Source organism: Notamacropus eugenii, chromosome 2, assembly GCF_028372415.1.
Source record: "Notamacropus eugenii isolate mMacEug1 chromosome 2, mMacEug1.pri_v2, whole genome shotgun sequence".
Taxonomy (NCBI): Eukaryota; Metazoa; Chordata; class Mammalia; order Diprotodontia; family Macropodidae; genus Notamacropus; species Notamacropus eugenii.
In genome coordinates this window covers 28,906,726-28,923,391 of record NC_092873.1, presented here as the reverse complement: position 1 = coordinate 28,923,391, position 16,666 = coordinate 28,906,726, and the positions used below count along the sequence as shown (strand labels likewise).

Genomic DNA, 16,666 nt, shown 5'->3' with positions numbered 1-16,666 from the left:
GAATCAGGACTAAGACAGTGCCAGGATTATTTTTTTTCTTTTTAAATGGCAGAATCAGTCTGATTATCTCCAAAGACAGAGAGAAGAAATCCTAACTCTAAATGTGTGAAACCACTGGGAAGGACCATCTCAAAAGAAGTGGGAAAAAAGTCGTCTTCCTTGACATCATGTTGCAAAAGGAAGTCAACCCAAATGAGATATAAATCACTAAGCAACTCTTTAAGCTACTCTGATTAGGCCAAGAAATACGACAGGAAGATATGCAGATAACACACCAGCAGTTAATGTGAAATTCACTGTAAAACTGTCACTTGCCTTAGAGGTAGACAAGAGTATGATTGCATGAAGGGAAATTCACAGGATTAAACAGATTAAAAGAGCTTCCAAAGATTAGGAAGAAATAACTCCATATGCCCCAGGTCAAACAAATCCATGGAAATACAACCAACATAAACATTGAAATCCGAATATGACACAATGATCATCATTTATGGAGGTTGTAAGGACAATATTACAAAGATATTCCCTGGTATGATAAATGTATTCCATTTCATCTAATTTCATAGAAGCAATTACTCAGATTTTGTACTTAGAATTTTCATTCCTTGGTATTAGATATGAGTTCTCATGATTAAGGTTTAAAATATTGCCACCACACTAAACCTAATCATATCAGCCCTCTCCCATTTCAAAGTCAAGTGGAAGTCATGTCATCATTTCTCTGATGGCATGGTGTTCTTCACCAATGGTGGACAAACAAAACATCACTATAAAATAAAAATAAATAAATAAACGCTAGGGGTATAATGTTTTAGACTGTGCAATGATACACAGGGATCATGTAAAGTAAACCTGGAAGCTATTCCTGGCTAAACACTTTTTTTTTGTTTGATGCCCTGTAAAGCAGGTGGGCACTCATCAATGAGTGGGGTATCCTCAGGGTTGAATGCACTAACTAGAATGCTGTGCATGTGTACGTGTACGTGTACGTGTGTGTGTGTGTGTGTGTGAAGAATGTGTGTTTGCCTCACTCGAGCCCAATGGAGATTGGATCTCGGCTCTAATTTTGATTCTAGAGTTCAAAATTGTGGCTGTCTTGACTGACACAGCAAGTTGTTAGAGTCGCTCAACTCCATTTTACACAGGCCCATGGACAAGGATGATTAAGGAATGTTGTACGAAGGGGTGCTCCCATGCCAGGCAGTCCCTTTGAAAATATAAATCCAGAAGAAAGAGTATTAAGCCCTCTGACGTGATGGAATTTTAAACCAAATCAAAGAAAGAGGTTATGCGAGCAGCCATTCTGTATGCTAGTATTTATCACTCTTATGCTCAACAAATTAGTTCATTTTATATCCAGGAAAAGGTAAATTGATTAAACTGAAGTTTTGGGAGAGCAAGCTCTAAGAATTCAAAATCAGAGAAAAACTACACAGAGATGGACATTTTGCGCAAAAATTAATTCATATAGGGCGAATTGTTCACCTTGTTAAATACTTAAAAAGGCAAGTAGGAAATCATAGTTTTTATCCCGGAGAAGACATTTATGACAATGCTTACTGCTTGTGGAATACGTTACACTGAGTAAGAGAGGAAAGAAAATACCTGTCCAAAAACATCTGCTTGATTCTAGGCTTCACGAGAGGAGAAATAAGCATGAATTTTGTCATCGCAAGATTTATCACTTATTCTTTCTTGTATATTGTAATAAAGACTGGAATGTAACAATCTGAGAAAACAAGTGATCCACGGAAAAATCATAATGTGAAGTGCTGAGATTTCTCCTTTAGTTTCTTTACCTTCTGTTTTTTGAGGGAGCTGTCGTTCCCCGGGAATTTGAGCTATGGGTTTTGCTTCTGGAATCACAGCCCTGTATGCGTTCTTAGGGCCACTTCCAGTTCCAGCTCCTTCTTCACTTTGGAGAGGCCTCAATCCAGTGCGTATGGATCCTGACAGGCTTTTGATCACTGGCAGTGACTGGACGGGATGATTCAAGTTTACAGTGACATCTTGAGGACGTCTGTAACTGTCCTTTTCTCGACAACTAATGGTAGATTCATCTAAAAGGGAAATAGTGGAGTTAAATAGTACATCAGTTTATCCACCTGATAAAAGACTTGAATGTGTCTTGACATATCACTCAAATTTACTGCCGAGCATTATGACTTGATCTTGTTAATTTACACATAATCGGTTTTATCTTTTGTGTCACGTGAGAAAAAAAAATCCCAGTAATTGTTTCTTTCATTTTTTCAGCATGTCGTCTCTTTCTTGGGTAATTAGCTCTTACTTCCTCATGAAGATTTATCTCCATGAGTAGTCCCAAAGGATTTCTTCATAAGATGCTTGAGAAAAGCCTTTTCTATTGCAATAGGCTTTTTAAAAGTACCATGCACATTTGACTTCTCCAATTCTTTACTGTCAAGGAACATATTCTTAACTAACAATGTCCAACCTGTGCTTCACTAACAGCGAAATATCAGGTGAGAAAATTCCTCTTTAGTAATGGAGTTTGGCATGGTCTCTGCCACACATAGTCTTAAAGGGTGTCCTAAACAGGTGAAGCAATGTGCCGAGGATTACCTAGCCAAGATGTGCCAGAGAAGATACTTCAATCTCTGTCTCTGTGACATTGAGGAGAACTCTCTATGCACCATGTTCAAACACTTTATCACAGAAAATACTCAAAAGTAGCATCCGTTCACTTACTTTATTTTCTGTAACGACCTCCCATTTGCTACAATGATATTGTAACATTTGAACTATTTTAATTACATGGCAAGATTGATTTTTATTCAATAATCTAATGTTTTATACACCGATATTTTAACTTTCACCACCCACAATCAATTCACCGTGAAAATAACAGTTTATTGAGCTTAATCATTTCCTTTTAAAATATAAAAAGATTATTTCTACACTAGGCCTCAAAAGTGCAACTAAAGGACTACGATGGAGGAAAGCAATAGAAGCAGCAGACTAGGGAATCCACATTTACTTTCTGTGGCTAAAAACTTTCTCTGACATGGCATTCAATCAAGGCATTCCTTCAAGGTATTATTGCCCAAAACATTTCTCCTTAATATTCTCTCAATGGTAGAGCTATTTATATTCACTCCTCTCACAACTATATCTTGCAACAAGGCTAAGGCTCTACTGAAGCTGTTGACTCCCACACTGTCAATGGCATATTCACTGCTGAAGCTGATAGTCTTTTTCTCTGTCTTTCTCTTTTTCAGCATACACAGCAACATAGCCTTCCTCAGCAGATTGACCCACAAATTGAAAGAACAACCTCATTGCTTGGGAGGATCCAAAGAAAATTGTGGGAGAGAAAAGGTAATGAACAGTGGTGTGCCTCTGAAACCTGGAGAGTAGACCAGAACAATGCCAAGAAACTGAATCGCTTCCATCTGAATTTTCTTATTAAGATACTGAAGATCATTTGGCAAGACAGGATAAGGTTCCAGGCCTTGTGGTCCTTGCTTGGAACTAAACTGCCAAGATTTCAAACACTCCAACTCCATGTGAGATGATGATGCTGAATCTCAAAATTCCGCTACCATAAAAGCCATTTTACTAGGAACTCCCGAAGGGAAGTATTCACATGGGGGTTCGAAGAATCCATAAAGGGACACTCTCAAGTGCCCTCTTAAGAATTTGGGAATAGACTGTGTGTCTTGGTACACTGACAGGCGAGCATTCATCGTCGCCTGCCCACATCACAGAAGGTTTTGTGCTCTGTGAACAAAGCACAATTGAGACAGCTGCAAGGAACAGCGGGATGCTCATATTGGGAGTACCGAACTCAACTATGCACACTGCGTAATCGTGCATGTTTGTGGTGGACAATCCAAAGGAACCGTTGGTGTGATCCTCCACAGTCGGACACGTGGAATCTTGACTCTGGCGTAGTTAGGCCACTTTGGTCCTCTTTGGGAGCAAAGGACATGCACGCTGGCAGCCTTGGCAGACTGAAGAGAGAGACACTCAATTTCTGGTGACAACTGATTCCCATCTTGAATTTCCAGGAGAGAGGGATAGCTTCTGCAGCTACAGCTGAGCCATATTTGTTCGTATGTGCATATTCTGTGTGGATATCATTCCAAACATGGCCATAGGCAGATGACTTTCCCCCGGCAGAAATGAATAAAGCAGACTCTACGGAACTCAGAACATAGGCAGAGGGCAATGAGGGCTCAATCTCTCTCACTCTCCACAACATCCACAGCAGCATCCACAACAATGAAATCATGGTTCCTTGGGCTCAATGAACATAGAATTCGTTTCGTTTCTGCCCACAGTTTCATCTCTGTCTCTTTCTCAGGAGATCCTAAAGAACAAGGACCCTTGTGTCTCCTTTCGTCAACTTGGGAAGGATTGCATATTCATGCGTGTAGTCATGTGTGCTCTGTAATATTAACTCACATTCTTTATAACAAGTATCCATTCCAAAGCAACCAAAAAATCGGTAGAATGAGACATAACTCTCAGGAAGACTAGGAAAATGCAGGAAATAGTCCCGGAGCTTACACCATGCACAGTTTCTGAAGGAAGAGAGAGTTCAAGAGATGACCTGAAGGGATACAAAGAGGGAACACTGGGCAGCAAGTTGTGCAGACTAACTGAGGTATCTGTTTGGTTTGAAGATGAGTGTGAAGATGAGCAGGATTAAGTAAGGCTGCTTAGGGTTGGACTGTCAAAGTCCTGAGTAGTCAAGAGGTCTTCCCGTCTGAAACATTTACAAGCACGTGACTTACTCTGCTGAACAACAGGGAATTTCTTTTTGAACTTTCTCTGTCATCCTATGGTCACTTAATGAAAACATCCTTGGACTAGGTAACTCGATGCCAACATGCAGGAAAGCAAGCCACAGGCTGCTCAGAACGACGACAAGAGACACCATTCACGGCTCGTGGGGAAATGAATATGGGGAAGGGAAACTTGTATCTGGATGAAAAAAATAAAGACAATTCGAATTCGAGAGTGAGGCCCTCCTCGTCTCCACCGTCAAATTGATGAAAGCCAAGGGATCGCTGGTTCCTTTCTCTTCCTGCTTCCAATGAAGCCATGTACTACTGTGGTCGTTTAGGACTTCCTGATGGCTGCTCTTTGCTCATGATTTTTTGGCCTCACGCAATGAAATCTTTCTAATCGTTCAAGGGTCTGAAAATTCAGAGGTTTTAGTAAGGAGACTTGTACGATTTGGGGAAAGAAGAAGGTCATTGCACATTTTCTTCCGCTTGCGTTTCCTTTCGTAGACATAGGAAATCAATAGGCAAAGGTTTCAGCAGCCAGGAGATCAGAGAGAGAGACGAATGAAGTTTGAGAGGCAGTGTGGAGGGGCATCTGACTCCGAAACGAGCAAGGTTTGATGGGGAGCCTCAGCCGTGCTTTGCGTATTGCTGGGGTGACTCTTCACAAATCACTTCTGCTTTCGGTGCTCTCGTCAGTTCTCTGAAACCTTCCTTTCGCAGAAAGTACTAACCTGCCCTGGTCAAGGGAAGGAATTGCTCGCAGTGGCTTACAAGTCTAATCTCTGGCACAAAAAGGAACTGTGGCATATGGACTTGCACCATAGCATGTCATCTGCAGAACAAGCTCGTTTGAATGAAAGGGATCTTATTGGGTTTTCTCAATGTAACCACCAGGATAGAAACGTATTTACAAGAGAACGTCATTTCTCAATTGAACTCATTACAGGACACATGAATTCTGAACTAAATTCACAGACAAAGAATCAGGTCTGAGGAAGTGCCAGGATTATTTTTCCTTCGGACATGACAAAATCAATCTGATGATCTCAAAAGAGAGAGGGAACAAAACCTAACTCTTAAAATGGAAACCACTAAGAAGGACCATCTCAAAAGAAGTAGGAAAAAAGTCCTCTTCCTTGATGCCATACTGCAAGGCGAAGTCAAAAACATGCGATCTGAATCACTAAGTAACTCTCTCAGCTACTCGGATTAGGCCAAGAAACATGACAGCAAGTGATGCAGAGAATACACCTGCACTTCATGTGGAATTCACTGTGAAAGTGTCAGTTGCCTCAGACGTAGACAAGAATATGGTTGCATGCAGTGAAATGCACAAGAATGAAAAGACTGACAGAACTTCTCTAGATGAGGAGGAGAGAAGTGCATATGCCCCAGGTCAACAACTTGTATTGGAACACAATCAACTGAAACATTGAAACCTGAATAGGACACGATGATCATCATTTCTGCAGTTTGTAAGGACAGCCTGACAAAGATATTCCCTGGTAGGACAAATGGACTCCATTCTATCTAATTTCATAGCAGCATTTACTGCGATTCTGTACTTAGAGTTTCGGTTCCTTAGTGTTGGATACGAGTTGTCATGATTAAAGTTCAAAATATCTGTACCACGCTAAACCTACCCCAATCAACCCTCTCTCACTCAACACAAAGTCCAGGGCAAGTCATGTGGTCATTTCTCTGATGCCATGGGGGTCTTTGGAAAGGAAGGAAAAGCACAACCCCATTCTACGATAAATAAGGAAAACTCTTGGGTTAAGGAATTGAGACTATGCAGGGAAACACAGGGATCATGTCAAACAAACCTGGAAGCTATTGCTGGCAACTTACCTTTTTCTTGGGTGCCCTGTACAGCAGGTGGGCACTCGTCCGTCCCTGGGGAAGCCTTACGGTTGAATACACAAATAAGAATGCTCTGTGTGTGTGTGTGTGTGTGTGTGTGTGTGTGTGTGTGTCTGTGTGTCTGTGTCTGTGTCTGTGTCTGTGTCTGTGTCTATGTGGGTATCTGCACGTGTGGGAAGAATGTGGGTTTTCCTCATCCAAACCTCATTGCGGCTTGGACCTCACGTCTAATTTGGATCTGGGAGTTCCACACTGTGACTGTCTTGACTGAGACAGCGTGCTTGCCCGCCGTTTCCCTAACACGCTTAACCAACGGTGATTAGGGAATGTTGTAGGAAGCAGTCCTTCCATGGCCAGCAATTTGCTTTGAAAACATTGCACTACAATAACGTTAGGGGATTAAGCACTCTCTTGGGTCTCCCTGTAACAACAGATCAACAGTGAAGCAATGCAAGCCCCCATCTCTATGCAAGTATTTATCAGTCTTGCACTCAACACACTAGATGTTTTCATTATCTAGGAAAAGGCAAATTGATTAACATGAAGCTTTGGGGAAGAGAACCGTCAAAATCCAAAACTGGAGAACATCTCTCTCAGATGGATATTTGAGGTGAATATTCATTGCTAGAAGCCGAATTCTTTAGCTTGTTAAATACTTTAGTAGGCAAGGAAGAAATCACGGTTATCCCGGAGAAGACTTCTTTATGACAGTGGTCAGTGCTTGTGGAATATGTCCCGCTGATTAAGGGTGAAAACAAAATACCTGTCCCAAAAGACCTGCTGGATTGTAGGCTGCATGAGACTAGCAATAAGCATGAATTTTGCCATCGCATGATTTGTCATTGATTCTTTCTTATCTATTGCAATAAAGACTGCAATGTGACGACTTGAGAAAAGCAGCGACCCATGCAAAATTCATCATGCCAACTGCAGAGGCTTCTCCATGAGCTTCTTTACCTTCTGTTTGTGGAGGGAGCTGTCGTTCACCGTGCCTCTGAGGGACGGGTTTGGCTTGTGGAATCGCAGCCGCGTATGCATTCTCAGGGCCACTTCCAGCTCCAGCTCCTTCTTCACGTTGGGCAGGACTCGTCCTAGCGCGTGTCGATCGTGACAGGCTTTTGCTCACTGGCAGTGACTGGACAGGATGAGCCAACTTCACGGTCACATCTTTAGGACGTCTGTAACTGTCGTTTTCCCGAGAACTGATGGTCGATTCGTCTGAAAAGGAAATAGTGGAGCTAAATTGTATATCACTTTTATCCACCTGACATATGATTGAAATGTCTCATGACATGTGACGCCAATGACTACCCAACTTTATGACTTGATCTTGTTAATGTACACATCATCTATTTTATCTCTTGTGTCACGTGTGCAAAAATAATCCCACCAACGGTTTCTTTCTTGGTTTCAGCCAATCGTCTCATTCTCGGATATCCAGCTCTTACTTCCTCATGAAGATTTATCTCCATGAGGAGTCCCAAAGAATTACTTAGGAAGATGCTGCAGGAAAGACTTTGCTCTCGAGATACCCTTCTAAAAATACCATGCACATTTGACTTCTCCATTTCTTTAGTGTTAGGAAATAGGTTCTTCACCAACAATGTGCAACCTGTGCTTCACTAACAGCGAAATATCAGGTGAGAAAACTCCCCTTTAGTGGTGGAAGTTGGCATGCTCTCTGCCTCATTTAGTCTTACAGAGTGTCCCAGAGCACAAAGGCGTGAAGCAACTCGCCGAGGATCACCTAGCCAGGCTGTGTCAGAGATGATACTTCAATCTATGTCTCTGTGACTTTGAGGAGACCTCTCTATCCACCAATCCAAAATACTCACAGTAACCATCCGTTCACTGACATTATTTTCTGTAAGGACCTCCCATTTGCTCTATGTTTAGTCGCAATAATCTTGTCACATTCCAGCTACTTTAGTCACATGACAAGATTGCTTTTAATTCACTCATTTAACTTGCTACAGATTAATCTTTTCACTTTCAGTACCCACAATCAATTCAGCATGAAAATCGCAGTTTACCGAGCTTAAGCGTTTCCTTTGAAAAGATGAGAAGACTACTTCTATACATAGAGGGCACAAAAGTGCAACTAGAGGACTATGACGTAAGAAAGTGATCGAAGCAGCAGAGGAGGGAATCCACATTTTCTTTCTTTGGCTTTCAACTTTCTCTGACACTTCCTTCAATCATGGCATTCCTGCAAGTTATTCTTCCCCAATTTCCTTCCTCCTTTATACTCTCCCAGTGCTAGAGGTATTTCCATAAAGTCCTCTGGCAATTTTATCTTGCAATAAGCCTAAGACTCTACGGAAGCTGTTGACTCCCAGATTATCAATGGCATCTTGACTGCGAAAGCTGACAGTCTTTTTCTCTGTCTTCCTCTTCCTGCAACTTACACAGCAACATAGCCTTGCGAAGGAGGTTGACCCACGCATTGGCAGAACAAGCTCATTGCTTGGCAGGCTCCAGAGGAACCTATGGGAGAGAAGAGCTAATGGACCCTGGTGTGCCTCTGAAACCTGGTCACTAGACCAGCGCCATGCCAGGGAACTGAGTCGCTTCCATCTGAATTTTCTTATTAAGGTACTGAAGATCATCTGGCAAGGTAGGTTAAGGTTCCAGGCCTTGTGGTCCTTACTTGGAACTAAACTGCCAAGTATTCAACCTCTCCAACTCCATTTGGGATGGTGATGTTGAATCTCAAATTGGCGCTACCAGAAAAGCCATTTTACGAGGTACTCCCGAAGGGAAGTATTCACATGGGGCTTAGAAGAATCCATAAAGGGACACTCTCAAATGCTCTCTTAAGAATTGTGGAATTGACTGTGTGTCCTGGGATACACTGACACCCGAGCATTCATCGTCGCCTGCCCTCATCACAGAAGGTTTTGTGCTCTGTGAACAAAGCACAATGGAGACAGCTGCAAGGAACAGCGGGATGCTCATATTGGGAGTACCGAACTCAACTATGCACACTGCGTAATCGTGCACGTTTCTGGTGGACAATCCAAAGGAACCGTTGGTGTGATCCTCCACAGTCGGACACGTGGAATCTTGACTCTGGCGTAGTTAGGCCACTTTGGTCCTCTTTGGGAGCAAAGGACACGCACGCTGGCAGCCTTGGCAGACTGAAGAGAGAGACACTCAATTTCTGGTGACAACTGGATCCCATCTTGAATTTCCAGGAGAGAGGGATAGCTTCTGCAGCTACAGCTGAGCCATATTTGTTCGTATGTGCATATTCTGTGTGGATATCATTCCAAACATGGCCATAGGCAGATGACTTTCCTCCGGCAGAAATGAATAAAGCAGACTCTACGGAACTCAGAACATAGGCAGAGGGCAATGAGGGCTCAATCTCTCTCACTTTCCACAACATCCGCAGCAGCATCCACAACAATGAAATCATGGTTCCTTGGGCTCAATGAACATAGAATTCATTTCGTTTCTGCCCACAGTTTCATCTCTATTTCTCTTTCTCAGGAGTTCCTAAAGAACAAGGACCCTTGTGCCTCCTTTCGTAACCTTGGGAAGCATTGCATATTCATGCGTGTAGTCATGTGTGCTCTGTAATATTAACTCACATTCTTTATAACAAGTATCCGTTCCAAAGCAACCAACAAATCGGTAGGATGAGACATAACTGTCAGGAAAACTAGGAAAATGCAGGAAATAGTCCCGGAGCTTACACCACGCACAGTTTCTGAAGGAAGAGAGAGTTCAAGAGATGACCTGAAGGGATACAAAGAGGGAACACTGGGCAGCAAGTTGTGCAGACTTATCTTGTGCAGAGGTATCTGTTTGGTTTGAAGATGAGTGTGAAGATGAGCAGGATTAAGTAAGGCTGCTTAGGGTTGGACTGTCAAAGTCCTGAGTAGTCAAGAGGTCTTCCCGTCTGAAACATTTACAAGCACGTGACTTACTCTGAGGAATAACAGGGAATTTCTTTTTGAACTTTCTATGTCATCCTGTGGTCACCTCCTGAAAACATCCTTGGACTACGTAACTCGATGCCAACATGCAGGAAAGCAAGCCACAAGCTGCTTAGAATGACGCGAAGCGACACCATCCACTCCTCGTGCGGAAATGAATATGGGGAAGGGAAACTTGTATCTGGATGAAAAAAATAAAGAAAATTCGAATTCGAGAGGGAGACCCTCCTCATCTCCACCGTCAAATTGATGAAAGCCAAGGGATCGCTGGTTCCTTTCTCTTCTTGCTTCTAATGAAGCCATGTACTACTGTGGTCGTTTAGGACTTCCTGATGGCTGCTCTTTGCTCATGATTTTTTGGCCTCACGCAATGAAATCTTTCTAATCGTTCAAGGGTCTAAAAATTCAGAGGTTTTAGTAAGGAGACTTGTACGATTTGGGGAAAGAAGAAGGTCATTGCACATTTTCTCCCGCTTGCGTTTCCTTTCGTAGACATTGGGAATCAGTAGGCAAAGGCTTCAGCAGCCAGGAGATCAGAGAGAGAGACGAATGAAGTTTGAGAGGCAGTGTGGAGGGGCATCTGACTCCGAAACGAGCAAGGCTTGATGGGGAGTCTCAGCCGTGCTTTAGGTATTGCTGGGGTGACTCTTCACAAATCACTTCTGCTTTCGGTGGTCTTGTCAGTTCTCTGAAACCTTCCTTTCACAGAAAGTACTAACCTGCCCTGGTCAAGGGAAGGAATTGCTCGCAGTGGCTAACAAGTCTAATCTCTGGCACTAAAAGGAACTGTGGCATATGGACTTGCACCATAGCATGTCATCTGCAGAACAAGCTCGTTTGAATGAAAGGGATCTTATTGGGTTTTCTCAATGTAACCACCAGGATAGAAACGTATTTACAAGAGAACGTCATTTCTCAATTGAACTCATTACAGGACACATGAATTCTGAACTAAATTCACAGACAAAGAATCAGGTCTGAGGAAGTGCCAGGATTATTTTTCCTTCGGAAATGACAAAAAACAATCTGATGATCTCAGAAGAGAGAGGGAACAAAACCTAACTCTTAAAATGGAAACCACTAAGAAGGACCATCTCAAAAGAAGTAGGAAAAACGTCTTCTTCCTTGATGTCATATTGCAAGGCGAAGTCAAAAACATGCGATCTGAATCACTAAGTAACTCTCTCAGCTATTCGGATTAGGCCAAGAAACACGACAGCAAGTGATGCAGAGAATACACCAGCACTTCATGTGGAATTCACTGTAAAAGTGTCAGTTGCCTCAGACGTAGACAAGAATATGGTTGCATGCAGTGAAATGCACAAGAATGAAAAGACTGACAGAACTTCTCTAGATGAGGAGGAGAGAAGTGCATATGCCCCAGGTCAACAACTTGTATTGGAACACAATCAACTGAAACATTGAAACCTGAATAGGACACGATGATCATCATTTCTGCAGTTTGTAAGGACAGCCTGACAAAGATATTCCCTGGTAGGACAAATGGACTCCATTCTATCTAATTTCATAGCAGCAATTACTGCGATTCTGTACTTAGAGTTTCTATTCCTTAGTGTTGGATACGAGTTGTCATGATTAAAGTTCAAAATATCTGTACCACGCTAAACCTACCCCAATCAACCCTCTCTCACTCAACACAAAGTCCAGGGCAAGTCATGTGGTCATTTCTCTGATGCCATGGGGGTCTTTGGAAAGGAAGGTAAAACACAACCCCATTCTACGATAAATAAGGAAAACTCTTGGGTTAAGGAATTGAGACTATGCAGGGAGACACAGGGATCATGTCAAACAAACCTGGAAGCTATTGCTGGCAACTTACCTTTTTCTTGGGTGCCCTATACAGCAGGTGGGCACTCGTCCGTCCCTGGGGAAGCCTTACGGTTGAATACACAAATAAGAATGCTCTGTGTGTGTGTGTGTGTGTGTGTGTGTGTGTGTGTCTGTGTGTCTGTGTCTGTGTCTGTGTCTGTGTCTGTGTCTGTGTCTATGTGGGTATCTGCACGTGTGGGAAGAATGTGGGTTTTCCTCATCCAAACCTCATTGCGGCTTGGACCTCACGTCTAATTTGGATCTGGGAGTTCCACACTGTGACTGTCTTGACTGAGACAGCGTGCTTGCCCGCCGTTTCCCTAACACGCTTAACCAACGGTGATTAGGGAATGTTGTAGGAAGCAGTCCTTCCATGGCCAGCAATTTGCTTTGAAAACATTGCACTACAATAACGTTAGGGGATTAAGCACTCTCTTGGGTCTCCCTGTAACAACAGATCAACAGTGAAGCAATGCAAGCCCCCATCTCTATGCAAGTATTTATCAGTCTTGCACTCAACACACTAGATGTTTTCATTATCTAGGAAAAGGCAAATTGATTAACATGAAGCTTTGGGGAAGAGAACCGTCAAAATCCAAAACTGGAGAACATCTCTCTCAGATGGATATTTGAGGTGAATATTCATTGCTAGAAGCCGAATTCTTTAGCTTGTTAAATACTTTAGAAGGCAAGGAAGAAATCACGGTTATCCCGGAGAAGACTTCTTTATGACAGTGGTCAGTGCTTGTGGAATATGTCCCGCTGATTAAGGGTGAAAACAAAATACCTGTCCCAAAAGACCTGCTGGATTGTAGGCTGCATGAGACTAGCAATAAGCATGAATTTTGCCATCGCATGATTTGTCATTGATTCTTTCTTATCTATTGCAATAAAGACTGCAATGTGACGACTTGAGAAAAGCAGCGACCCATGCAAAATTCATCATGCCAACTGCAGAGGCTTCTCCATGAGCTTCTTTACCTTCTGTTTGTGGAGGGAGCTGTCGTTCACCGTGCCTCTGAGGGACGGGTTTGGCTTGTGGAATCGCAGCCGCGTATGCATTCTCAGGGCCACTTCCAGCTCCAGCTCCTTCTTCACGTTGGGCAGGACTCGTCCTAGCGCGTGTCGATCGTGACAGGCTTTTGCTCACTGGCAGTGACTGGACAGGATGAGCCAACTTCACGGTCACATCTTTAGGACGTCTGTAACTGTCGTTTTCCCGAGAACTGATGGTCGATTCGTCTGAAAAGGAAATAGTGGAGCTAAATTGTATATCACTTTTATCCACCTGACATATGATTGAAATGTCTCATGACATGTGACGCCAATGACTACCCAACTTTATGACTTGATCTTGTTAATGTACACATCATCTATTTTATCTCTTGTGTCACGTGTGCAAAAATAATCCCACCAACGGTTTCTTTCTTGGTTTCAGCCAATCGTCTCATTCTCGGATATCCAGCTCTTACTTCCTCATGAAGATTTATCTCCATGAGGAGTCCCAAAGAATTACTTAGGAAGATGCTGCAGGAAAGACTTTGCTCTCGAGATACCCTTCTAAAAATACCATGCACATTTGACTTCTCCATTTCTTTAGTGTTAGGAAATAGGTTCTTCACCAACAATGTGCAACCTGTGCTTCACTAACAGCGAAATATCAGGTGAGAAAACTCCCCTTTAGTGGTGGAAGTTGGCATGCTCTCTGCCTCATTTAGTCTTACAGAGTGTCCCAGAGCACAAAGGCGTGAAGCAACTCGCCGAGGATCACCTAGCCAGGCTGTGTCAGAGATGATACTTCAATCTATGTCTCTGTGACTTTGAGGAGACCTCTCTATCCACCAATCCAAAATACTCACAGTAACCATCCGTTCACTGACATTATTTTCTGTAAGGACCTCCCATTTGCTCTATGTTTAGTCGCAATAATCTTGTCACATTCCAGCTACTTTAGTCACATGACAAGATTGCTTTTAATTCACTCATTTAACTTGCTACAGATTAATCTTTTCACTTTCAGTACCCACAATCAATTCAGCATGAAAATCGCAGTTTACCGAGCTTAAGCGTTTCCTTTGAAAAGATGAGAAGACTACTTCTATACATAGAGGGCACAAAAGTGCAACTAGAGGACTATGACGTAAGAAAGTGATCGAAGCAGCAGAGGAGGGAATCCACATTTTCTTTCTTTGGCTTTCAACTTTCTCTGACACTTCCTTCAATCATGGCATTCCTGCAAGTTATTCTTCCCCAATTTCCTTCCTCCTTTATACTCTCCCAGTGCTAGAGGTATTTCCATAAAGTCCTCTGGCAATTTTATCTTGCAATAAGCCTAAGACTCTACGGAAGCTGTTGACTCCCAGATTATCAATGGCATCTTGACTGCGAAAGCTGACAGTCTTTTTCTCTGTCTTCCTCTTCCTGCAACTTACACAGCAACATAGCCTTGCGAAGGAGGTTGACCCACGCATTGGCAGAACAAGCTCATTGCTTGGCAGGCTCCAGAGGAACCTATGGGAGAGAAGAGCTAATGGACCCTGGTGTGCCTCTGAAACCTGGTCACTAGACCAGCGCCATGCCAGGGAACTGAGTCGCTTCCATCTGAATTTTCTTATTAAGGTACTGAAGATCATCTGGCAAGGTAGGTTAAGGTTCCAGGCCTTGTGGTCCTTACTTGGAACTAAACTGCCAAGTATTCAACCTCTCCAACTCCATTTGGGATGGTGATGTTGAATCTCAAATTGGCGCTACCAGAAAAGCCATTTTACGAGGTACTCCCGAAGGGAAGTATTCACATGGGGCTTAGAAGAATCCATAAAGGGACACTCTCAAATGCTCTCTTAAGAATTGTGGAATTGACTGTGTGTCCTGGGATACACTGACACCCGAGCATTCATCGTCGCCTGCCCTCATCACAGAAGGTTTTGTGCTCTGTGAACAAAGCACAATGGAGACAGCTGCAAGGAACAGCGGGATGCTCATATTGGGAGTACCGAACTCAACTATGCACACTGCGTAATCGTGCACGTTTCTGGTGGACAATCCAAAGGAACCGTTGGTGTGATCCTCCACAGTCGGACACGTGGAATCTTGACTCTGGCGTAGTTAGGCCACTTTGGTCCTCTTTGGGAGCAAAGGACACGCACGCTGGCAGCCTTGGCAGACTGAAGAGAGAGACACTCAATTTCTGGTGACAACTGGATCCCATCTTGAATTTCCAGGAGAGAGGGATAGCTTCTGCAGCTACAGCTGAGCCATATTTGTTCGTATGTGCATATTCTGTGTGGATATCATTCCAAACATGGCCATAGGCAGATGACTTTCCTCCGGCAGAAATGAATAAAGCAGACTCTACGGAACTCAGAACATAGGCAGAGGGCAATGAGGGCTCAATCTCTCTCACTTTCCACAACATCCGCAGCAGCATCCACAACAATGAAATCATGGTTCCTTGGGCTCAATGAACATAGAATTCATTTCGTTTCTGCCCACAGTTTCATCTCTATTTCTCTTTCTCAGGAGTTCCTAAAGAACAAGGACCCTTGTGCCTCCTTTCGTAACCTTGGGAAGCATTGCATATTCATGCGTGTAGTCATGTGTGCTCTGTAATATTAACTCACATTCTTTATAACAAGTATCCGTTCCAAAGCAACCAACAAATCGGTAGGATGAGACATAACTGTCAGGAAAACTAGGAAAATGCAGGAAATAGTCCCGGAGCTTACACCACGCACAGTTTCTGAAGGAAGAGAGAGTTCAAGAGATGACCTGAAGGGATACAAAGAGGGAACACTGGGCAGCAAGTTGTGCAGACTTATCTTGTGCAGAGGTATCTGTTTGGTTTGAAGATGAGTGTGAAGATGAGCAGGATTAAGTAAGGCTGCTTAGGGTTGGACTGTCAAAGTCCTGAGTAGTCAAGAGGTCTTCCCGTCTGAAACATTTACAAGCACGTGACTTACTCTGAGGAATAACAGGGAATTTCTTTTTGAACTTTCTATGTCATCCTGTGGTCACCTCCTGAAAACATCCTTGGACTACGTAACTCGATGCCAACATGCAGGAAAGCAAGCCACAAGCTGCTTAGAATGACGCGAAGCGACACCATCCACTCCTCGTGCGGAAATGAATATGGGGAAGGGAAACTTGTATCTGGATGAAAAAAATAAAGAAAATTCGAATTCGAGAGGGAGACCCTCCTCATCTCCACCGTCAAATTGATGAAAGCCAAGGGATCGCTGGTTCCTTTCTCTTCTTGCTTCTAATGAAGCCATG

General features: G+C 43.1%; 1 protein-coding gene across 2 annotated transcripts in view; it reads right to left on the bottom strand.

Annotated features, from left to right (window-relative positions):
- Positions 1-16,666, bottom strand: part of LOC140524808 (uncharacterized) — a 147,307-nt gene that overhangs the window by 40,472 nt on the left and 90,169 nt on the right. For both annotated transcript variants that reach the window (XM_072639598.1, XM_072639599.1), the window contains 3 exons: positions 13,376-13,636; positions 7,578-7,838; positions 1,800-2,060 (listed from right to left, as the gene is read on the bottom strand). In XM_072639598.1, coding sequence (XP_072495699.1) covers positions 1,800-2,060; positions 7,578-7,838; positions 13,376-13,636 — 783 coding nt within the window. The remainder of the gene's footprint in view (positions 1-1,799; positions 2,061-7,577; positions 7,839-13,375; positions 13,637-16,666) is intronic.